General features: G+C 52.7%; 1 protein-coding gene across 3 annotated transcripts in view; it reads left to right on the forward strand.

The window, feature by feature from the left end:
- Positions 1-24,520, forward strand: part of UBE2G2 (ubiquitin conjugating enzyme E2 G2) — a 33,178-nt gene that overhangs the window by 6,873 nt on the left and 1,785 nt on the right. The window contains exons 2-6 of one of the 3 annotated variants that reach the window (XM_082720240.1): positions 8,514-8,667; positions 10,786-10,821; positions 10,914-10,959; positions 20,339-20,457; positions 22,800-22,940. In XM_082720240.1, the coding sequence (XP_082576366.1) occupies positions 10,919-10,959; positions 20,339-20,457; positions 22,800-22,940 (301 nt within the window). In that variant the 5' untranslated portion in view covers positions 8,514-8,667; positions 10,786-10,821; positions 10,914-10,918. The remainder of the gene's footprint in view (positions 1-8,513; positions 8,668-10,785; positions 10,822-10,913; positions 10,960-20,338; positions 20,458-22,799; positions 22,941-24,520) is intronic. The other 2 variants (XM_082720239.1, XM_082720238.1) reach the window with 2 other exon arrangements.

The raw sequence follows: 24,520 nt of genomic DNA on the forward strand, positions 1-24,520 counted from the left end.
TGTAAAAGTTGTGTTTACACTCTGTGATTGTGTAACAGCATTTTGTCTGAAAAGTGTACTCACCTTTGTTTTCCTCATTGTGTATTCTTGGCTCCTTTGTTCTAAGTTAATAGACCATATATGTGTGGATTTATTTCTGGGTTATTTTGTTCCACTAATCTAAGTATCGGCTTTTATGCCAGTTCTCGGTGTTTTAACTACTGTAGCTTTGTGATATAGTTTGGAATCAAAGAGCGTCATGCTTCCAGCTTTGTTCTTTCTCAAGTTTGCTTTGGCTACTCTGGGTCTTTGGTGGTTCCATACAATTTTTAGGCATGCTCTATTTTTTGAGAAGTGCCGTTGTAATTTTGATAGAGATTGCACTGAATCTGTATGTTGCTTTGTGTAGTATGGATATTTTAATAATTTCATTCTTCCAATCCATGAGCATAGGCTGTCTTTCCATTTCTGTCTTTCATTAATGTCTTGTAGTTTTTTTTTTTTTTTTAAGATTTTATTTTTATTTATTTGTCAGGGAGAGCACACAAGCAGGGGGGAATGGCAGGCAGAGGCGGAGGGAAAGGGAGAAGCGGGCTCCCCATGGAGCAGGGAGCCCGATGCGGGACTCAACCCCAGGACCCCAGGATCGTGACCCGAGCTAAAGGCAGATGCGTAACCAACGGAGCCACCCAAGTGCCACAGTGTGTTGTAGTTTTAAGCATACAGGTCTCTCACCTCCTTGGTTAAGTTTATTCCTAGGTATTTTATTCATTTTTATGCAGTTATAAATGGGATTCTTAATTCCTTTTTTTGATAATTCACTATTAATGTATAGAAACACAACAGATTTTTGTGTATTGATTTTGTTTGTGTCCTGCAACTTTACTGAATTTGTTTATTCTAACATGTGTTATTCTAACACATCCAATTCGGATGTGTTTTATTTTATGTATAATGTCATGTATGCTGTAGATAGTAACAGTTTTAATTCTTCCTTTCCAATTCGGATGTGTTTTATTTCTTTTTCTTGCTTAGGGCAAGGATTTTGACTACTCTGTTGGATAAGAGTGGTAAGAGGTATCCTTATCTTGTTCCTGATCTTAGAGGATAACCTTCCAGCTTTTCACCATTGAGTCTGGTGTTGGCTGTGGGATTTCATATATGGCTTTTGTTATGTTGAGTTGTGTTCCATCTCCACCTGCTTTGCTGAGAGGTATACACGGATGTTGAAGTTTATCAGATGCTTTTCTGCACCAGATGAGATAATTGTATAATCCTTATCCTTCATTTTGTTAATATGGTCTGTCCCGTTGACTCATTTGCAGATGTTGAACCATTCTTGCATTCCTGGAATAAATGTCATTTGATTATGCTCTATGATCCTCTTACTATGTGTTGAATTGGGTTTGCTAATATTTTCTTGGGGATTTTTGCATCTGTGTTCACCAGGGATATTGGCCTGTAGTTTCCTTGTGACATTCTTGTCTGGTTTTGGTATTACGGTGAAACTGGCTTTGTAAAATGTTCCCTCCGCATCTGTTTTTTGTTCGTTTGTTTGTTTTGTCTTTGTTTTGGAAGAGTTTGAGAGAAGAGCTGGTATTAATTAATTCTTTGAATGTTGGGTAGAATTCACCAGTGAAACCATCTGGTCCTGGACTTGGGTATGTTGGGAGGTCTCTAATTACTGATTCAGTCTCCTGACCAGTCATCCATGTGTTCAGATTTTCTCTTTCATCATGCTTCACTCTTAGGAGGTTGTGTGTTCCTAAGAATTCATCCATTTCTTCTAGATGCAGTTTGTTGGCCGGCAGTCGTCCGTGGTAGTCTCTTGTGATTCCTTGTATTTCTGTGGTGTCAGCTGTAACATCTCTTTCATTTCTACTTTTGTGGTTTGAGTCTTCTCTCCATTTAATGAGGTGAGTCTAGCTAGAGGTGTGTTGATTTTATCTTTTGAAGAACCAGCTCTTAGTTTCATCATTTCTGTTGTCTTCTTAGTCTATTTCATTTATTTCCATTCTAATGTTTGTTCCTTCCTTCCTTCTGCTAACTCTGGGCTTCACTGGTTTTTCTGGTTTCTTGAGGTGTAAAGTAGGTGCTTTATTTGAGATTTTTTCTGTTTCTTGACATAGGAATTTTCACTGTGATCTTCTCTTTTAGAACTGCTTTTGCTGCATCTCATTAATTTTAGTATATCACATTTTCTTTGTTTTAATTTTATGTCTCCAGGTATTTTTTAAAAATTTTTCTTTTGATTTCTTTATTGACTCATTGGTTTTTCAGTAGCATGTTGTGAATATTCCAGTGTTCTTCATGTAACTAATCTCTAGTTTCACATAATTGTGATCAGAAAAGATGCTTCGTATGATTTTACTCCTCTTAAATTTGTTAAGACTTATTCTCTGGCCTAACATGTAAATTGTCCTGGAGAATGTTCCCCTTGCACTTAAGAACAACGTGTCTTCTGCTGCTTTTGAATGGAATGCTCTGCAAATATCTGTTGAGCCCATCTGGTCTAACGTGTTACTTAAGGCCGGTGTTTTCTTACTGATTTTCTGTATGTAAGTGGGGTACTAAAATCCCCTGCTACTAGTGTATTACTGTCTGTGTCTCTCTTTAGGTCTCTTGAAATTTGCTTTATATATTCAGGGGCTCCTGTGTTGGGTGCTTAAATATTTACAAATATTACATCTTCTTGTGGATTGACTCCTTTATTGTTATGTAATTCCTTTCTTTATCTCTTAATACAGTCTCTGTTTTAAAGTCTGTTTTGTCTGGTAGAAGTATAGCTGCTCCAGATTTCTTTTGGTTTCCATTTGCATGGAACATCTTTTTTATCCCTTTACTTGTAGTGTGTGTGTCCTGACATCTCAAGTGCATCTCTTGTGAGCAGTATAGGGATGGGTCTTGAATTTTTTTTTCTTAAAGATTTTATTTATTTGTGTGACAGAGAGAGACACAGTGAGAGAGGGAACACAAGCAAGGGGAGTGGGAGAGGGAGAGGGAGAAGCAGGCTTCCCGTCGAGCAGAGAGCCCGATGTGGGGCTTGATCCCTGGACCCTGGGATCATAGACCTGAGCCAAAGGCAGATGCTTAAGGACTGAGCCACCCAGGTGCCCCGGCTCTTGATTTTTATTACCCATTTAGCCACTCCCTGTCTTTTGATTGGAGAGTTTAGTCCACTTACATTTGAAGTAATTACTTAGCATGTGATTGTTGCCATTTTTGTTAATTGTTTTCTGAAAGTTGTTTTTTTTTTTAAATTTTATTTATTTGACAGAGAGCAAGCACAAGCAGGGAAGCAGCAGGCAGAGGGAGAAGCAGACTCCCCACAGAGTGGGGAGCCCGATGCAGGGCTCGATCCCAGGACCCTGGGATTATGACCCGAGCCAAAGACAGACACCTAACCCACTGAGCCACCCAGGCGTCCCTTCTCACATTTCCTGTAGCTCCTCTCTGTTCCTTTCTTCTTCTTGCTTTCTTCTTCGTGGTTTGATGACTTTCTCAGGTGGTATGCTTATATTTCTTTATCTTTTGTAGGTCTGCCCCAGGCTTTTGCTTTGTGGCTAGCTACCATGAGGCTTACCTATAACAACTTATGCTTGTAAACAGTCTGTTTTAAGTTGATAATAACTTAAGTTCCTAAAGCTCAACATTTTTACTCTCCCTCACCCCCACATTTGATATTTTGATGTCCCACTGTACATTCTTTTATCTGTGTTCTTTAATTATCATAATCATAGTTATTTTTTACTTCCTATGTCTTTTAACCTTCATCCTAGCTTTTTAAGTGCTTAACCCACTACTTTTACTATATATTCAACTTTCCAGTGAGATTTATTCTTTCACACGTGCTCTTGTGACACCCCTTCTTTTCAGCTTAAAGAAGAACATTCCTTGAAGGCCGTGTTAGTGGTGATGAACTCTTTGAGATTTTTTTTCTCCGGAAAACACTTTACGTCTTCACTTCCGAATGATCACTTTGCTGGGTAGAGTTATCTTGGTTAGAGGTTTTCCTTTCAGCACTGAGTACATCGTGCCACTCTCTCTGGCCTGCAGAGTTTCTGCTGAAAAATCTGCTGAAAGACTTAAGGGGTTTCCTTGTACATAATAAGCTGTTTTTCTCCTGCTGCTGATTTATCCTCCTGCCACGACCTCCCCTCCCTCATCTGCTGCTTTTAAGATTCGCTCCTGGTCGTTAGTTTTTGACGTATAACCATAATATGTCTTGGTGTGGGTCCCATTGGGTCCTCTTATTTGAAACTCTCTGGGCTTCTTGGATCTGGATGTCTGTTTCCTTCTCCAGATTAGGGAAGTTTTCAGCCATTACTTTTTTTTTTCCCCCAGCTGTTACTTCTTCAAGGAGATTTCTGAACTTTTCTCTCTCTCTCTTTTCCCGTGATCCAAATATTAGTCTGTTCGATATTGTCCTATAAGCCCCTAAGCTATCTTCACATTTTTTTCTTTTTTCTTCTTGCTTCTCTGATCACCTGAGTTCCACTCCTTGACTGAGCTGACCCTTTCTTCTGCTTCATCTAGGCTGTGTTTCAGTCAGCTTTTGTATTCCTCTCTCTGCAACTTCTTTTTTTGTTTGTTTGCTTTTAGAGAGGGAGAGAGGGAGTTGAGGGGGCAGAAGGGGAGAGAATCCACAGAGAGACCCCGCTCCACACCCAGTGCAGGGCCCCCTGCACAGAGAGACCGGCTCCTGAATCTGTGGCTTCTTGCTTTCCCAGGGGTACTGCCTGTTTAAGAACCCTTCCTTCACTGGTTAGGGTCCTCCAGAACCCACAGCGTAAGTCCCACTGGCTGCCGGAGTCAGGTGATGTAGAGAAGTACCCAGAAGCAGGCATAGAATTTGGGACACCAGATAAGTGTGAGCTCCTTTCTGTGTGATACTGATTATTACAGTTTCCTGGGAGCGGGTGCCCAAGTGTCCCTGGCCTGCAGAGCCCGGTGATCGAGAGCTGTTCGGTGGATGACAGCCCCAGAAATCAGGGCACTAGGTACGCATAGAAGCTCCCTTCAGGGAGATGCTGGTGCCCCAGAGCCCAGCAAAGGGTGGGGGCAAGGGTGGCCCCCAAGTCCCCGTTCCCAGTGGAGAGTGACCCAGCAGGCTCTTGACGTGTGTGTGTGTCAGATCACGTGCCTGCCCTCAGGCCGGCGCCCCGACAGACGCAGGTGAGCCTGCTTCTCTTCGGTCTAGGCACAAGCCACGGGCTCCCTCTGAGCTGGGCCCCGGGGCGCCTGGGTCCCCGTGTGCAAGCCGCTCCAGGGAGCCTTCCCGAATTACTCCTGTCTTGCGGTCTCGGGATGCGAGTCCCCTGGGATTTCAAAGTTAGGTGTTTGGGGGGCTTGTCTATTCAAGTGTATGTCTTAGAAGTCGGGGCGCTGCTGTGAGGTTGGAACCTTTTGCTGCTCAGGGAGAAGCTCTGGATTTTGCGTTTGCTCCTGGTTGTGAGATACCGCGAGGAGGGCTGGGATTCTGTCCCAGCCTCTCCCCGCTGCTTCAGCGTGGTTTCCTTCTCACTTGCTTGATGTGTGCTTATGGCCCAGCCAGCCTTTAGGGTTTTATTTTGTTTTTAAGACTTTTATTATTTTTTTTTATAGATTTTTATTTATTTGACAGAGAGAGAGAGATCACAAGTCTCTGTGAGGCAGAGAGGCAGGCGGGGCAGGGGAGCAGGCTCCCCTCTGAGCAGAGAGCCCGATGCGGGGCTCGATCCCAGGACCCTGAGATCACGATCCAAGCCTATGGCAGAGGCTCAACCCACTGAGCCACCCAGGCGCCCCCAGACTTTATTTTATTTTAGAGAGAGAGTGTACGTGTATGTGAATTGGGGGAAGGGCAGAGGGGCAGAGAATCTCAAGCAGGGTCCCTGCTGAGCGCTGAGCCCAACGCAGGACTTTGACCCCAAGACCTCAGGTTCATGACGTGAGCCGAAGGCAGATGCTCATCCGACGGAACCACCCAGGCGCCCTGATAGGTGCTTTCCTAATTAATGACACTGAGCATTGTTCTGTGTGTTTCATGCCATCCTGGGTCTTGAGTCTTCTGCTGATTTTCAAGTATATTGTTTTCTTGGTAAGTTTTAACAGTTCTTTATATAATGTATCTACAGTCTTTTGTTGGATGTTTTGTAAATATTTTCCCTTAAACTGAGGCTTGCCCCTTTTTAAAATTGTGGTTAAAAAAAAACCCCATAATTTCCTCTTCTTACCAGTTTTTAAGTGTACATTACAGTGTTAACCCTATGCATGCTGTTGTCTAGCAGAGCCTTAGAACTCCTTGGTTTTGTGTGACCGGAGGGCACCGCCGGAGCAGCAGCCCGTGTGGTGTGCCTTTGAGTTTCCGTAGCGCAGCCTTTTGAAGAGCAGAGGATTTCTTGATTTCACTGAAGTCCACTCTGTTTACTTCCAAAATATTTCATGCTCTCCGTGTTTAAGAAACCCCAGCCTACTGGGAGATTGCTACGGTTTTCTCCTATGACAAATCACGTGTCTTTCTCAGTACGGTGTCATCTGTGGTCAGTGTCAGGGAAAGGCTTAGGCGCGCCGTGAGGTAAGGGTCAGGGTTCCCCTGCAGATTACTTACAGATGGCCGCGCACCTGCTCGAGGACCGTGTTCGTGTTCTAGAGCTGCAGAGACAAAATACCTGGGAGTAGGGCCTCCAACAACAGAAATATTGTCTTTGGGTCTGACGTCCAGCTGGGGGCAGGCCTGGCTCTTCCGGGGCCTCTCTCCTGGGCGTGTGGGTGCCATCCTCCTGGGGCTGGGTGCTGGTCGTCCGAGAACACCAGGCCTGGTGGACTCAGGCCCTTAACACCCTCATTTTTATTTAATCACCTCTTTACAGACCCTCGGTACAAGCTTTTCTCCACTTTGTGTTTTTTCTTTTTCATTTCGTTGTACACCTGTACAGAGAGCGTGCATCTTTTCTTCCAGCAGCGAAATACTCCGTTGGTAGAAGAATCATGATTTGACCGACTGGTCCCCTGTTGATAGATATTTGGGTCAAATTTCCAGTGTTTTGCTATTACAAATAATTCTGAAATGAATAGCCTAATGCCTACCTCTTTTCCTGTTTTTACCAGTGTATCTGTTGCTAGGGAGGCTCCAAGACTGGGATCGCTGGGTCGGAGTTGAGTTTCTATTGCATTTTGTGTGGTGACTTTTTTAAGCCACTATTAAAATGTTTTGAACAAATTAGCATTCTCAAGGGTTCAGTGCTATGGTTTGTGCAGACTTCTCTGATACTGTTAAGAGTTTTTCTTTTTGAATTTGCTTTTGCCAGTAAACGTGAAAGCTCTGCGGGTGTGTGTTTGGGACAAAGCGGAGAAAGGAGAGAGTCAGGACCCCTTCCCCTTGGGGCAGCTTGGGCCGCGCAGTTCCCCTCTGACCAGCAGGTGCCGCTGTCGAGTCAGGATGCGGGTGGGCCGTGCCGGGTGCTGGGTGCATGCAGCCGCCCAGAGAGCACCCTCCGGCCTCCCTCCGGGGAGGGTGAGCGCTTCCAGCGGGCCGCAGGTGAAGAGCACAGCCAGCTCCTTTGCGGGGAAGCACCCCTTCAGGGCTCCCGGGGAACCAGTGCCGTCTCTACTGTTGTGCTCTCTCAGGCACAGCGGTTTGGAACTCACCTGCTTTAATCTGTTGGGTTTTTCTTGTAATACGGTGATTTGACTTTAGACGTGAAAACTAGACTGGATTTCAGATGACTGGGTGTGCGGAGCCTGGGGGGCTGGGTTCTGGGATCCTCTGGGGCCGCTCTCCTGGTCGGCTGTCACGCAGAGACGCGACGAGGGGCTGAGACAGAGTCTGTCTTGCCCCACCCGAGGGGCTCAGCCTTCCTGGTACCCCTCCTCCTCATCTGCACCTGGTGCCCGCTCCGAGGCGTCTGCTGCCCTGCTTCCCCGGCTTCCTCTGGGCGCCCGCTCTGGCCCTTCCCTTCCCGCGGCCGGCTGTGACTTCTGGGGCTCTCAGTGCATCCGGCTGGCTCGGCAGCTCGTATTCCTTGTGGAGGACTCGTTCCTGGCAGAATGTGGAGCGTTCCTGGTCCCTTCTCCCTCCGTGGCGGTGCTACTCCCTAGTCATTGTGGAGACCTGCCGGTGGCACCCGAGTTTCCAGGTGTTCCCTGGGGGACTGCCCCGGCGGCTCTGTCCCTTCCGTGTGCACGTAGATTTCTACGGCTAGTGTCGTCTCTCCCTGGAGCCTCGCACTTGTCCCTCCAGCCACCTGCCTGTTCTATTGCCTTTTTATTTTTTTAAGGTTTATTTTACGTATTTTAGAGAGTGAGAGTGAGTGGCGGAAAGGGGCAGAGGGAGAAGGAGATAGAATCCCAAGCAGACTCCTGGCTAAATGCAGAGCCGGACGTGGGCTCGATCCCTTGACCCCGAGATCATGACCTGGGCCAAAACCAAGTCAGATGACTAACCAGCTGAGCCGCCCAGAAGCCCTTTAATTGTTTCCTGGTCTCCATTTTAATGTGTTTACATGAAAATTCCTGCTTTCCCTTCAAGCCTGTCCCTTCCTGTTCCGTCACAGGAATAGTGCCACCGTTCGCTTAGTTGTTTGGCCAGGAACCCGGGAACAGCCTTGTTCTTCCTCTCTGCCTGCAGAACAGACCCCCCCACCGGTACCCCAGTTCTCACTTACTACTCTGACTCAAGCCATCTCCTTCCCCATCTAGACTGTCGTGGTAACAACTCTTAAAATCCTTTATTAATTTGAAGGGCACTGGGGTGTTTCAGTCAGTTAAGTGTCTGCCTTCGGCTCAGGTCATGATATCAGGGTTCTGGGATCGAGCCCTGTGGGTGCGGGTCAGCCTCCCTACTCAGCGAGGGGTCCGCTTGTCCCTCTCCCTCTGCCCACCCCCTCCCGTTTGCTCGTGCTCTTTATCTTCTCTCAAATAAGTAAGTCTTTTTTAAAAAGTTCATTTGGAATCCGCTGGTGTGAGGACAGGTGCAGGAAAGACATGTTCCCCTCAGTGAGCTCCCCGAGCATCGCCGCCCCGGGTAAGCAAGAAGTCTGAGCTCCCCAGGACCCCACGGTGTGGCACTGCCACGCCCCAGAGCAGCTCTGTCTTCGCAGGACAATCGCCACCTTGCTTTGTTTTTCCACCGAAGCCTGGGTTCCTAAACGTTGGCGCTCAGCTTGCCGGGTTTTTAATGAACGTAGTCAGTGTAATCTAGCGATACATGTAGTTTGTGTTGTGTGTTCTGGGTCGTGCGTATGTATGTAGCGTGAGGAGTATTGTGTCGATAGCTAGACACCTGGCTTCCTCGCACAACTTTATGTTGTGTGTAGCATCATTTATTGTCGCTTTTGTTGCCTTGTGTGACCCTGCCACAGTCTCTTAATCTCATCTTCTATAGATAGATATTTGGGTGTTTTCATTTTTGGGGGCTGTTATGGATAATGCTTGTACCAGGGGGTGTTACTCAGCCACAACAAAGTATGAAATCTTGCTGTTTGCGACAACTTGGAGGGACCTCGAGAGCGTCACACTAAGCAGAGTGAGACAGAGACGAGTGTCAGGTGGTCTGTCTCGCGCAGGAAATCTTTTTTTTTTTTTTTTTTTTTTTTTAAAGATTTTATTTATTTACTTGAGAGAGAGATAGTGAGAGAGAGCATGAACGAGGAGAAGGTCAGAGAGAGAAGCAGACTCTCCATGGAGCTGGGAGTCCGATGCGGGACTCGATCCCGGGACTCCAGGATCATGACCTGAGCCGAAGGCAGTCGTCTAACCAACTGAGCCACCCAGGCGTCCCAACGCGCAGGAAATCTTAATCAGAGTGGCCGCTCCCGGACTCAGGACGGCCTCATGGTAGCCGCGGGGGATGGGCCGTGGGCAGGAAGCGTGGAAGTGGTCAGAAGGTACTGGTGATAAGAGGAGCCTCGCTGCAGCACGGCGCCTGCAGTTGATAATGCCATGTGGTGCGTTTGAAAGTTGCCAAGAAAGTAGATCTTAAAAGTTCTTATCAGAAGAAAAACTGATTTGTGAGCGTGTGTTGGTGGACGTTAACTAACCAGACGATGTACCGCGCCCATTTCAGAATATAAACGGTACCGGCTCCCTGTGTGGTACCTGAAACTAACATGGGATAAGTCAGCTCTATCTCAGTTAAAAAAAAAAGGAGCCCCTCCAGTGTCACCTTCACAGCGAGGCGTCCCCTGCCCCCGCCGGCATGTCTTTCTCTCACTTTGTCACATCGTACTCTCCGGTACCTGGAACTTTCTTCACGAGTGGTCCTTGTCTGCAGTCTCCCTTCCCGAGCGCCTGAGCTCACTGAAGGCAGGGCCCTTGCCTGTCCTTTGCCCCTGCGTGTCCACTGGCCGGAGGAGTGCTGGGCAGAGACGTGTAACGGACCATCAGTGCTCGGCCGCGTCTCGTCGCGGTGGCCTCGCGGGCTGCTCAGACCGCTGCTGCCCGTGGCTCTGGGCTGCTCCTCAGAGCTCCAAGGGGACCGGGAAGCAAGTGGAAGGATAAGCAACGGCGTTCGTGTCTGAATGGTCTTGTGACCAGACTTTTAACTGTGTGCGTTTTTTTAAAGATTTTATTTATTTATTTAACAGAGATCACGAGCAGGCAGAGAGGCAGGCAGAGAGAGAGAGGGAAGCCAGCTCCCTGCCGAGCAGAGAGCCCGATGCGGGGCTCGATCCCAGGACCCTGAGATCATGACCTGAGCCGAAGGCAGAGGCTTTAACCCACTGAGCCACCCAGGCGCCCCTCTTACATACTTTTACAAAGTGTTTTTTAAAATGCCAACCTAATACACATTGTGTTTCATAATGGTTTTACTTTTTCGTTTTATAGAACTAACGCTGAATCCTCCAGAAGGAATTGTGGCAGGTAAGGCACTGCACTTAACCTCTTTATAACCTACTTCTGATCGCCAGTGTTGCCTTCACAATTAATTGTGGAAATTGTTTTTTCCCCTGCAGGCCCCATGAATGAAGAGAACTTTTTCGAGTGGGAGGCACTGATCATGTAAGTTCGTTACATGTGTTTCTGGTTTTCAAGACTTTCCCGGACACGGGACCTTTGCATCCCTTCAGCGGCCATGCAGTGCTTCCAAGTGTCCGTTCCTTCGTGCGTTCCCTGAGTTGAGCTCTTCCTAGTCTGCTCGACTCAGAGCAGGGGACAGCACAGATGTGCATCCTGAGAAGCAGAAATGTTTCCTTAGAGCCAGTGAAAGGTTTAGTCGATGTTGTATTTCTAGGGTTTTATAGTAATTAAGATTTTTTTAAAAAGATTGTATTTATTTGATAGAGGGCGAGCGAGCAGAGGCGGGGGTGCGGCAGAGGGAGAAGCCAGCTTCCCGCTGAGCAGGGAGCCCAATGCGGGGCTCGATCCCAGGACTCTGGGGTCACATCCTGAGTCCGAGGGGGACACTTAACCGACTGAGCCCCCCAGATGCCGCACAGTAATACATTTTGAATGTTGTGTGGCTGCGCTGGCAGTTCTCACCTTGGGGAGTCCCCAAGAGCCCTCAGCTCTGAGTGGAGATGGGCCCCTCAGGGGCTGAGGGGTTCTGATGCCCTCTCAGGGGCCCGAGGGAGCCTCTGGCCCTACGCGCCTGTGCACCCCCACTTCCCTCTTCCTCTCGTCCCCACGGAGCGCCTCGTCTGCTGCTGCCGCTCTCTCCGGGCGCTCGTCCGGCTTCTGTGGTCCCTGACCCCGGCACGCGGCTTAGTTCTGAGGCCAGCAGTGTGGTGCCTGGCCCTGCCATGGAAAGCTCATGCGTGGATTTCCCATTTCACTTAGTGATGTTACTTCAGGGGGTCACAAATGGATCCCCGAAGCTAGAATGTTCTAGATTCCTATGACCCAGACGCTTTGTTTGCCTTCTTCCTACTTTATGTGCGCAGTTTCTGCGTTCCTGTCCTGTCTGAGACCTGCTGTATTTTCAGCAGAACGTGCTTCAGTAGCGTTTGTGAAGTTGTGAGGTGGTCCCCGGACTCTTCGTTCTCCCTGTAGGAAGACGAGATGCCTCAGTCAGTTGGCAGGTGCTGGGGCTGGATTTTGTTGGGTTGAGGAGTGAGGGGCAGGGGCAGCCGGGCCTTCAGACACCGTCCCCACCCCTTGGGGGTCTGCCCAGGGCCAGCGTCACATTAGCTCTTCGTGCTTTCAGTGCTTGAGGAGCACTGATAGTGTCCCTGGAGGTTAGAGTAACGTATGGAAATTGATGACAAGAATGAGGGTTTTTGATAAAGCAAAATATTTTCGACTGTCCAGAGAAAGTACAGCATGCGTGCCGTCTGATGGCTTGGGCCTGTGATGCCCGCTGTTCTTCCCGTGCTGAAATGTTCCCGGCGTGAGGAGGTCTTTGCAGTCTGTACTTCTGTCTCATCTTGTGTCTTTTGTCCCCTGAAGCAATTACCTGGGATGACGGGTTCAGCTCCGCAGTGTCCCGCGTCTGCTGGAGCATGGCGCTGGCTGCTGTGTCCGCCGCAGAGCCTTTTTTTTTTTTAAGGAAACAGCAGATTATATCATTGGAACTTGAGTGGTAGCCCTCTGCTTTTCCACTTGCTGTATGCTGTGCGTTCTCTCCGTGTTCACGCGGGCGGCTGTGCGCACCACCTGGCTGCGAGCCTGTGGGAGGGACACGGGGCTTTGGAAGGCTCGAGTGCAGAGGTGAGTGGCCCCTGGCAGGTCTGACAGTTCGCAGGGCAGTGGCGCGTGCCTGTCGGCAGGCTTGGGTAGAAACCCTCTGAGGGACATGGGAGCCTTCTGGTGAGATTTCTGAAGTGTTGGGGTAACTAAACCTGTTAGGGTAACTGTTACTAATTTTAGATAAACACTATAATATTGAACCAGTATTTTGAAAGCACAGTAATAATGAGATGCAAAGGCAACAAAAGCAGAAATCAAGGAGCAGGACAAGGTCCCTCGGGAAAGCTTCTGCTCAGCGCAGGAGGCCACCGACAGGACGAAAAGGCCGCCTGCAGGATGGGAGAGGAGGTTTGTGGTCCCGTGCCTGTGCGCTCTCCGAAATACATGAAGACCTGGCAGAGCTCAACTCCAAAAATGTAAATCATCTGATTTACCAACGGGCCGAGGACCTGAATACACGCTTTTCTGAAGAAGACACACAGATGGCTGACGGGCGTGTGGAAGGGAGCTCGGCATCGCCCGGTGTCCCGGGAGTGCGCTTCAGAAGCCCAGGCAGGCGTCACCTCGCACCAGTCAGCGCGGGCGTCACACAGAAAGACCAGAAATGACAGGTGCTGGCGAGGCTGCGGAGACAGGGGAGCCGCGTCACCCTGCTGGTGGGAGTGCCAGTTGCTGCATCCGGTCCGGAAAACTGTGTGGGGCGTCCCCAGAACTGAAACAGACTGTAGTACTGAGCCTTTACCCAGAGACAACGCAAACCCCGGCTCAAGCCGTCAGCATCTCTGTGTTCCCGGCAGCGTTATTTGCAGCAGCCAAGACCTGGAAGCCCCCAAAGTTGCTCTCCAGTGATGGACGAGTGGACAGAACAGGCAGTGTGTGTACACACACATGTGCGCGCGCACACACAGGATAGCAGCCTAAAAAGGAAGGAAATCGTGCCATTGGTGAAAACGTGGGTGGACCTTGAGGGTATTATACTAAGTGAGATGAGTCTGAGGAAGAGAAATACCATAGGATCTCACAGGTGGGATCTGAAAGCCCCCAAACCCCGAAACTCAGAGAACAGATGGGTGCTGGAGGGCCAGAGTGGGGGTGACAGTGAATGGGCAAAGGAGGACGAAAGCCCAAACTTGCAGCTGCAGAATAACTCTGTCCCGGCAGTGTGAGGGACAGCATGGTGACCGGGGCTGGTGACACTGCAGCAGGCAAATGAAAGTCCTCAAGACAGTGCAGCTGCAAGTCCTCATCACAAGAAGGAACAGTTTGTAACTTCGTACGGTGATGGGTGTTCACTCGATTGACGGTGGTCGTCCTGTAGGTCTCCAGAGCGTGGCCCCTGCTGTCCCGCTCCCAGGACGTAGACCGTCGTGTGTCAGTTATGCCTCAGCTTCAACTTCAACGCCAAAAAAAGTAAGGAGAGCTTTTCAGGTTCCTTCCACGCGTTTATGTCTGAGTAAGGCTGTTGCGTTAGCGTGGAATTCCCCTGCTTCAGGATTTGGTGCGCCCGTGGGTCTTGGTCCTGTTCCAGACCCTTTTACAAACAAGAGGCCGTTTACAAATGCACTTAAAACACCTATTAGGGAATTAGCTGTCGCCCCATCGATCGGCCTCACGCGGCTGTGTTCGCAGACACCTGGCTGAGTTTCACTCCTTAGTGATGGCTTTTCTTTTCTCTCTTTTGTTCTTTGATTGTCTCCGGAGTTTCTGTGGCGCCCCAGTGTTTCTGAAACCATGCGTGCCCCGTTTCCGGGGGGGCACGGGGTCTCACCCACAGGGCCCCCGTCTCTCCTCGGCTGTGCAGTGAGGGTGCTTGGGCCACAGGTACAAAGGATTTGGGGGGACCCCATGTGTGCCCCCAAGAGAAGGAGGCGGAGGGTGTACGATGTGAGCGCAGCAGATCAGTGCACAGGAGGGGCACGGAGAACGAAACTGCACAAGCTCCTCTCGGAGGATAAGCAGAAGGCAGCTCTGGGACGCGCGGCTGGCCCCAGCAGAAGGGCGTGCGACTCTTGATGTTGGGGTCTTGAGTTCGAGCCCCACATGGGTGCAGAGATGACTTAAATAAAACCTTTGAGAAAACTGGTGGAAAGTAAGTCTGCTGGCTCCCGGCTGGGCCTACGGTGGAGTCGGAGCCGCGGCCCGGAAGACGACCAGGCCTCCCAGCAGACGGGGAGCTGTGGGGCCCGCGGGCTGGGGGCCGGCGGAGCCTCATGCCCTCGCGCCTGCCGCTCTGCGCTTGATCGGAGCAAAACGGAGCGGCACACCGTCCGCATAGGGAGGTGGTGTCGCATTCGGCCTCTTCTGGCTCCAGAGTCTGGCCCGTGTGGCCTCGTCGCGCTGGGCTGTGTGGGGACCCTGTCCGCACAGGGTGGGTGTGCTTGTCCGGGGGAGCCCTCGGTGAGGACGGGAAAGGCCTGTGCTGCGGGCCGGCTCTGTGTCCTCAGGCTGGGGGGGGGGGGAGGGGGGGAGGCCTTGGGGGTCTCACTGCCCTGTTCTGTGCTTCCCCAGGGCGCTCGGAGCGCAGCCGCCAGCCGGAGCGCAGCCGGAGCCGGCTCCCTTCCCCGCCCGCGCCCGCCTGCGCGCCGTCCCCGCTGCCTTGTGGGTGTGCGCGGCGCTCCCTGGGGCCGTGTTTGACTTCTCCGAACTCAGCGTGCGGAGGGTCTCTGGGGACTTGCCCGCCGCCCCTGGGTCTTGGTGGCCTGCACAACTGTTGCCCATTACCTGGACTCCTCTTGTGGAGTCTTTATATATTTTGGATACAAATCCTTTGTCTGACACGTGATTTTCAGGTGTTTCTTTCCTTTAAGGACCAGGCTTTTGGTGTCGCACAGCTCACGGTCCCAGAGGTTTTCTTCTGTGTTTTCTGTTCGTAGCTCTTACGTTTACATTTCATGTGCTTGGACCGTTGGGGGTTCTCTTTGGAGACGGCATTCGGGAGGGCCCAGCTTTAGTCACCGGCACGGGGCTGCACACTTGCCTTGGCCGCCCCGCAGACATCAGCCGACCACCCGCGCGCGGGTTTCTGTCGGACTCCGAGTCGCGCTTCGTTGATCTGGGCCTGTCCTCCTCCCGCCGTCGCCGTCTTGGTTCCTGGAGCTTTGGAGGAGGTTTTGGAATTGGAAAGTGCGAGTCCTGTCGCTCTGTTCTTCCTCCCGATTCTTTTGCCTCTTCCTGGGCCCCTCGCATGTCCCTCTGCATCTTAGGATCGGCGCGTCGGTGTCCGCAGCGACGCCAGCGGGGGTTGCCACGGGGAGGTGTGGGCTTGGCCAAGGACGGCTGCCGCCTGCACAGCCTCAGGGCTCGCTCCCAGGCCACTTCATTAGGTCTCTTCACATTCTTGTCAGTCGTGCCGAGATATAGTTTTAAATAATTTTTTTATTATCTAAGGATTTTTATTTTTTATTTGACAGGCAGAGATCACAAGTAGGCAGAGAGGCAGGCAGAGAGAGAGGAGAAGCAGGCTCCGCGCTGAGCAGAGAGCCCGATGTGGGGTCCCAGGACCCCGAGATCATGACCTGAGCTGAAGGCAGCGGCTTAACCCACTGAGCCCCCCAGGCGCCCCACCATGATACATTTTTAATTTGAAAAAATCCGGTTTCGCAGATGAAGGTGTGTGAGTAGATGAGCAGAGACGAGCTTGTTAGCCTTGGGGAGGTGAGTCCGGAGGGGCGTGGAGGGGAGCGTTTTGTTATGTTATACACCTCATGTATTTGAGTATTTTCCAACACGTACTTTTCTAGTCAGAGTCAGTTCATGTCGTGAAGGTTGGCGTTTGTTAGAACCGACTGGGAAGTTCTTGGAATGATAGGCTCATTGAGTTCAAGTATGGGTCAGATACGTTTGATTCCGTTTTCAGGGATGTCTGTATCACAGAAAACCCCAAATCAGAGGATGCCTGCAGCCTCCTTGTGGACTGGTTCAGGCTGAGAAAACTCTGTGCTGTGCCGCGCTCTCCCGAAGCACAGGACATCTGTCCTGTCTTCCTCCCAGGGTTCTTGGCCCGGGTTCCGCACGTTGGGACGATCAGGGCGCACAGGGCACGACAAGTGAAGGAGAATGCAGCAAAGCCGATGCCCAGCCGGCTGTGTCCGCCGCTCCTTGCCCCGGCGCCCCCCCAGCCCCAGTCCCCGGAAGCCCGTGCCGTCTTTCCTGCCAGGCTGTGGGCTCCTGCTGCCCGGAGAGTGGCCTGGGGGCCTCGTGCAGCTGCCGCCCCTGCCGTCCTGGTGGGGCCTGGAGCCCAGCGGCCGGTAGCCGCGGCAGAGCCGGCCGCCCTCCGCCCGGGTGAGCTGGGGCTCCGCGGAGGGGCACTGATGGCAGGAGGGGTGACGCCCCAGCTGACAGCAGCCCCCGGCCCGGCCCACCCGCCGGGTGCTCTGGGGGTTCCGCAGCGCCAGGGCCGCGATGGCGATGGCCGCCGTCTCGGAGCGGCCGCGTCCTCGCCCGCTGCGGCTGGTCCTGACCCGGGAGAGCGCGTTCTCCCTCAGCAGCGCAGCTGCACTTAGGCTCTCGCGAGTGGTTTACGGTCTCCGTGACCTACAGCCTTGTCGTCTGTGTGTCGGAGACGATCGTCCGTGTGCTGTGCGGGCTTGGGAAGGACTGCGGGCTTCCGCGCTGCTGCAGCCGCAGTGATATGCAGGCTGCGGGCCGAGAACATTCCCGGCGGCCGCCGGCTCACGCCCATGCAGACACCCAGGGCACACGGCAAGCGCCACAGCCTCTGCGGCCTCCAGCGCGCAGCTGGAGGCTCCCGGTGTCCCGGAGGTGCGGTTTCCGCCGGGGAAGGGAGAGCGGCTGCTCACTGGGATTCGGGGTGGACGGACTAAGGGAGCGTTTGTGCCGGTTTCAGGGACTCGGCGCGTGAGCGCGTGTTTTCGGTGGCTCAGGGCACGGGGGGACTGGGCAGTGGACCTTCTAGAAGGGAGAGTGTGGCTCATCAGTGGCCGTGGCTGGTCAGGGGTCAGCTTCAGGCCGCAAGTGTGGCCTTCCCAGCGTCCGCTCAGCCGGTCGTTCCCGCTGTCTGGCGGCCGGCCGGAGCGGCTTGGAAGGAGGTTCCCTTCACAGTGCAGAGCACGGGGGACAGTTCCCGCGGATGCTCATCTCAGGGACGAGAGTCCCTGCCTCTGGTTTTAGTGGACAGATGGATGATAATTTGGCTTTGAAGACTCTGTATGTTTTAGATGAGTTTGTTTCCTTTCTTCTTAAACTTTATTTTATCTGAGCATCTTTGAGATGAGGCCTTTAGTGAGAGAGAAGTGAGGCTTTCTGGAGTATGGCACCAAGGTGCGTCCAAAAATAACACTGGTTACGTCTCTCGGTCGCGGTTCAGGAGTTGACGCGACAGCATTTTCCAGAGTCAGCAGGCCCGCTGGGCACGGCCCCTGCTTGTCCCAGCCTCAGGGCGTCCTGGAAGACAGGGAAACCCTCCTTTCAAACCAGTAGCGAACTAGGGCATTTGAAAACAGCTTTGATAAGTAAGATGTGGGAGCCCTGAGGGAAATGTTTGCTCTTGCTTCTGAGGCTCGGGCACCAAGGGGATTTTTTTTTTTTAAGTGTTAAACAAAGCCCTGTTATGAGAAACAAAGAACTTACTAGAGCGGTGAGCAAATACCATTTGGCTTGTTCCAAAACAAGCCAAAAAAAGGGTCTTTTTTTTCTCCTCTGACTAGGCTGTGCCCACGATGCGGGGCCCCGGGGAGCTTCCTGACGGACGCCGGAGGGGTGGGAGGGGTGCCTGTGCCGCCGGCCTCCCGGGAGTCCTGCTGGCCGCCTCCCTCCGACCTGGATGCCTTTGGCCTGGCACCGGCCTCCCAGCTGTGCCGACCCTGGGGGGCAGCGGAGCTTGCGTCGCCCGCGGGGGACCTGCGGAGGGGAGGCGGGGAGCAGGGGCGGCCGCCCTCCGCCCGCAGAGGAACAGGCGTCCAGGACGGGAAGCGCAGGGCGGGCCTCAGACCGCCTTGCCCGGCCGCTGGCTGCTGCTGCTGGCCGCGCTCGCTCCCTGTGCCGTGACGGCCCCTTCTCCAGGACGGGCGCCCTGCCCGCCGCTTGTCCCTCTTCATGTGGCTTTCCCGGTCCTGGTTTCCGGCCAAGGCTGTGGGTGCCGTTGGGACACTCACACCTGCAACACAAAGTAGTTATTCACTGTGGTTTCCCCCCAGAGTAGCAGGGGCACAGTGCTCAAAATCAAGGTCGGTCTCTTAAAGAGGAAAAACAAACGGGCTCCCCAAACGCTTCTCGCCGTGTCTCGTTGTGGCTGGTTTGCTGCGGCCTCTTCCAATCCCGGGACGTGATCTGGGCATCTGCGGCGGGCGCTGTCGAAAGCCCCGGGCAGCTTCACAAGGGACAGGAAAGCCCTCTGTCCTGTGTCCTTTTGAATTTTTTCTTTTTCCTTTAATTGTGGACGTGAACATCATTGATACTGCTTGCAAGTTAATATTATTATTTTGCTGCATCAAAATAGTCTCATTTATTTGAAACAAATTCATACTTTAAGAAAATGATTTTTTTAAGGATTTTAATTATTTGTTTGTTTATTAAGATTTTATTTATTTATTTGACAGACAGAGATCACAAGTAAGCAGAGGCAGGCAGAGAGAGGAAGGGAAGCAGGCTCCCTGCCGAGCAGAGGGCCCAATGCGGGACTCGATCCGAGGATCCTGGGATCATGACCCGAGCAGAAGGAGAGGTCTAACCCACTGAGCCACCCAGGTGCCCTGAGAAAATGATTTTTAAGCAATGAAGGTTGTCTCGGAATAAATCTATTTCAGTTGTTTTTTTCCTGTGCCATGTCTGGTTTTCATCTGGAAAGGGAGCCTCTCTCCGGTGTGCAGCGGCCTGGGTCTCGGGCTCCTGGGGTGGTGTGTTCTCAGAGCTGCTGGTTCGTACCCTGGCTCAGGGGGACAGGCCCTCCTAGGGGGCAGCTCTGCTCTCATGGAGGCGGTCATACGAGCGACCCTGATGCACACCCATAAGGGAGGGCTCTTACTAGCTGCTGCTGTCGTGACCCACATGGGGTCCCGGATATTGTTAACTCACATGTATTGTGTTGGGGTTTGACAGGACTCAGCAGTGGTTTCGTCCGCCTCTGCCACTCTCCTGTGATGGGGACGGAAGCCCCGCAGACAGGCGCGCAGGTGCCCCGTGACACTGCACTCTGGGGGGCGCTGGCCCGGCTCTGCCGCGCTTGTGCACACCCGGCTCCTGCAGGAGCTGCATCCGTGGTCACGGGGTGCTCCGTACCTCTTTCTTGAGGGTGACAAAATCGTTTCTTGGGCACTTTTAAAAATTACAAAATAGCCTTTGAAATAACAACTCTTAACCCTCATTTAATACGATGGTGTGGGGACGCCTGGGTGGCTCGGTTGGTTAATACGATGGTGTGCGCCTACAGTGTCCCTTTATCGCACGAGACGGCAGTGTGCACACAGCAAACAGACGCCCCCAGGCCTTCCAGTGTTGCTGGCAGCTCTCTCCCCCGATCCCGTATTTTGGGGAGGCTCTGCCGCCCACGCTTACCTCCATTAGTGCAGATACTGTGCCTGTAATTCGGTGTTTGTGCTTGTCCCTAAGTCTAACGAGATTGCCGTGGGACGAGGAGGTGACGCTTCCCTGCTCAGAGAGAAGTACTGGTTCACCGTTAGCATTCACGTAGTCTCTCCATGTGCGCTTGTGAAGCAGTAGAAATCTCCCAGCTTCTTACTAGTGTGGTGGGCCCTGGGAAACGTACTTGAGCGTCTCTGTCCTTTCTGTCCCCCAGGGGCCCAGAAGACACCTGCTTTGAGTTCGGGGTTTTTCCTGCCATCCTGAGCTTCCCGCTGGATTACCCATTAAGTCCCCCAAAGATGAGATTTACCTGCGAGATGTTTCATCCCAACAGTAAGTGCTGTGGGGCGTGGGTCCGACCGGAGGCGCGGGGCTGTGGGCGGGGTCACAGAGCCCGGGAGGTGTAACCCGGAGGTATAACCCGTGTGTTAAACCACAGCCACCTCCTTGTGGGGGTGGTGACATCAGTTGAAAGACAGTGTGACGTAGATGGTGAATGTGGACCTGATGCTGGGCGCCCTCTGACCTGCTGGCTCCTTCTCCCGGCGGGTCGGTCAGAGACGCATGCTGGGTGTGCGCGCAGTGCGGCCCCGGCCCCACCCGCCGGGGGCTCTGACAGTGGGGACCAGCCGGGGCAGCTGTTTTCAACAGCCGAGCCACGCTAGACTGTACCTCCGAGTACTATACAGATACTTTCAGTGATCTGAGTAGAATTTAATGATCTAGAGCGGAAGTTCTGTGTCGAATGAGGAAGGCAGGTTCCGGGTCCTCATCCTTCTTACAGTTCACTCGTCCTGAAAACGCTTCGTGGGTAAATGCACATAACTGGGAACGTGGCTCACAAATGTTGAAAGTGATTCTCTTTCAATAACGGCATCTTTTTTGGTTTTTGCAAATCTTTTTTCTAAAATAAACATGTATTTTGAAGGGGGGGAATTCCGTCATTAATTACATTTATGGATTTAAGTTGGGAAAGTGTCCAGTGGTAGGAACTGGATTCCTGAATAGCTCTGGTTTTTCCTTTTTCCTTTACAAGACATGGTTGTAGAGAAGAGTGTCTGTAGTACGTACAGTGTAGTAAGAAAATATATTTTTAAGGATCACGTTTAGGATAATGTTCCTTTTCATAAAATTTTTTGAAAGATTTATTTATTTATTTGATAGAGAGAGGGAGAAGGAGAAGCAGAGAGCCCGACGGGGCCTCGATCCCAGGCCCCTGAGATCCTGACCTGAGCTGAAGACAGACGCTTCACCCACAGAGCCCCCCAGCCGCCCCTAGGATAATGTTCCTTTTTTATAAATGATTATTGCCACTAAAATCATGATCTTAATGGTTGTGGAGAATAAAAACGAGTAAGATGCCCTGTTTTGTAGAAATGAAGTATTTTCTCATTTGAGTATTCCTTATTTTCCTGTACTTTTCTGCGTATGAAATAGCTCAAGTCTCATTTAATCCATGGGAGTGTTTATAGAACTTGCCGAGCCTTTGACACCCCTTGGCTTAATAACAAACGAACCCACCTCGCAGTTCTCCCCTAGCCTGGGCACCTCCATGGGGTCGGGGGAGGCCTGCCCAGACCCCCACCCCTGACAGAGGGGCTCAGGACCGTGTCCCCCTGTGGGACTGGCCATGCAGACCCTCATTTGGATCGTCTTGCGTCCTGCTGATGTTACGTGTGGGTCGTTAGCTCCCTCCTCAGACAGACTGTTTCAGATTTTTCTTTTCTCACACTGATGCAGTTCTGTGTGTGCGGTAAGTGCTCAGAAGCCCCGTTCTTTCGAGAAGGCTGGCTGTGAGGTGGCCACGGTCGAGGTGGGGTGGCGCATGTGTGTGGGCGTCCTTCAAGCCATTCCGGTGTCTCAGTGGTTGGGGCTTCTGCGCTCACGAGGAAGGAGAGTTACATACATTTATCCTGAATTGTCTGTCGTTTCTGTTATTATAACCTGCAGCCTTCACAGTTTATAGTGGAGCTGTCCTGGGTACACATCGAACCGCCTGAGGCTCTCCCGTGAGAGAGAGAAGCGGCGGGCACTGCAGGGTCCTTGGTAGCATCAGTCACACACTGGGAACAGAGACGCATTTGTCTCGACCCAGAGCACACGGGTCTGGTTCCTAATGCTGCTGGTGGCCGTGACTTCAATGGGACACCGCGGACCTCCAGGGCACAGATGACGGGCTGTGTGTTAGAGGGAGGCCCTGGGAGAAGTCAGGGCACCTTTTTCCTTCTAGAAGTTTCTGTAATCCTGGTCGCCTGCTTCCTGGCACCAGGGATGTAGATTTCCATGTCCAGTTGGTTCCAGGGTTTCATGGGGGCATTGAAAAATCTTAGAAATCAGCTCTGACAATTACTGTAATGCTCGTTACAAGAATTACTTTGGTGAACTAGTTCTCTGCCAGGTTCCCCATCATTAGTTAGTGCGTTCAGACGCAGTGCTGACAAATCCAGATCCCCGTGGAGGCGGAGCTGTGGGGGTGTCTGGGGCCAGGCAACGGCCTGGAGCCTGGTCGGCGAGCGTGGGCCCAGCCGACCGGGTGCACCAGGGTGCGGTGCTCGGGGCCTCAGGCTCTGCCGCAGTTGTGCGAGCAGCTGGCTCCCTGTGTCCGCGCTGCTGCCTGCCTTGCTGCCCGCTGTCCCGGTTCTCTCGGCTCACCTGCTGCGTCCTCACCCCCGCAGTCTACCCTGACGGCAGAGTCTGCATTTCCATCCTGCACGCCCCGGGCGACGACCCCATGGGCTACGAGAGCAGCGCCGAGCGCTGGAGCCCCGTGCAGAGCGTGGAGAAGATCCTGCTGTCGGTGGTGAGCATGCTGGCAGGTAAGGCCGCCCCGGGGGGCGGGAGGGGGGCCGGACGCGCAGACGTCTCTGTCCTGTGTCCTCCTCCTCTGTTCTCTGTCACAGTCGTGTCTGTTCGTGCTTCATCCACATATGCCGTTTCTGCTTTTTCACGCAATTACTCGTATACATTCTTCATGATTATGAGTCTGTACGTTGGCCAGAGTGAGCTGCGCTCCGGTCCTTGGGGATCACGCTCGTGGAGCTGGTGTTTCCTAGGGCACCTGCCGTGTGACTGACACTGGGTCCTGAGGTGTCCAGCGCAGTGTGTCCTAGACCCCAGCCGTAAGCCTGCTTTCTGAGGGGGTTTTCCAGATCCGCCAGTGGCGGCCGGTCACTGACACATCCTGAGCTGGAGTCACAGGAACTGTCGGGCCGGCCCCGAGATGGGATTGTCCTGCGGAGGAGGTACTGAGCTAAGGGGGCGGGAGGGGCATTTGGAATGAGGCCTGTGGCTCGTGTGGGGACACCACCAGCACCGGCTGTAGCTCCAGCTTAGCCAGGGACAGGAGGCTGTGCAGCCGCACCTCGGCAAGACTGTCCGTGTGGCAGGGAGCCTGTCGGGCAAGTGTTGCAGTGGGCTGGGGGACAAGGACTTCTGAAGGCCGGGGACCGCTGTGGGGCCACAAGAACGGGTTGCATATGAGAGACAGGCTCGCTGGTGTGCACGGTGGCTCCTGTGTCTCTGACCTCAGCACCGGGGGAGAGGGCTGCCGTCTCCGCAACAGGAGCCCGCAGAGTGGGGAGAAGGGTCTGGCGTGGGGGTGTCCTTCCCTGGTGGCCGCTGGGCCGAGGCCCGCTGTGCAGGTGAGGCTGAGCTCACGTCTGGATGAGACGGTGGCTGAGGGGCAGGACAAAGGGCGTGAGAGAGAGCACGAGGAAGGGGGCGCTCGGGGACGCGGGGGCGCTAGCCTAGACGGCCCGGAAGGAAAGACGTGGAGGAGTGGGAGGCGCTTGGGGAGGCTCGGGGGGCCTCAGTGGCCCTTCGCGCGGCGCGAAGGTGAGGACGTCCAGTGTCCGTGCGTGTGCGAGTGTGAGGGCGGAGGCACTCCCTTCCCCGCACGCTGCCGGGGCACCCGAGGAGAGGCGGCGGGCCGGCGGTCTGCGAATGGCAGCTGTAAGTCGCACCGGGACAGTTTTCCTATAAATTTTTTTTTTAAATATTTTATTTATTTATTTGACGGAGAGAGATCACAAGTAGGCAGAGAGGCAGAGAGAGAGAAGGAAGCAGGCTCCCGCTGAGCAGAGAGCCCGATGTGGGGCTCGATCCCAGGACCCCGGGACCATGACCTGAGCCGAAGGCAGAGGCTTTAACTTACTGAGTCACCCGGGTGCCCTATAAATTCTTTTCTTAAAAGGTTTTATTTACTTACTTATCTGTTTATTTTGGAGAGCACGGTGGGGCGGGGGGCGGGGAGGGAGAGGCCCAGGCTTGACCGTTAAAGGTCATCGCGCAGCCGCGGCTCTGTCTCCGGCGGTTGCTGCGGCGCCTGATCCCGTCTCCGGTCTGGGTCTCAGGGTTGGGAGCTCGAGCCGGGCTTGGGCTCCGCACTGGGCGTGCA

This window comes from Mustela nivalis, assembly GCF_964662115.1.
Source record: "Mustela nivalis genome assembly, chromosome: 1".
Lineage (NCBI taxonomy): Eukaryota > Metazoa > Chordata > Mammalia > Carnivora > Mustelidae > Mustela > Mustela nivalis.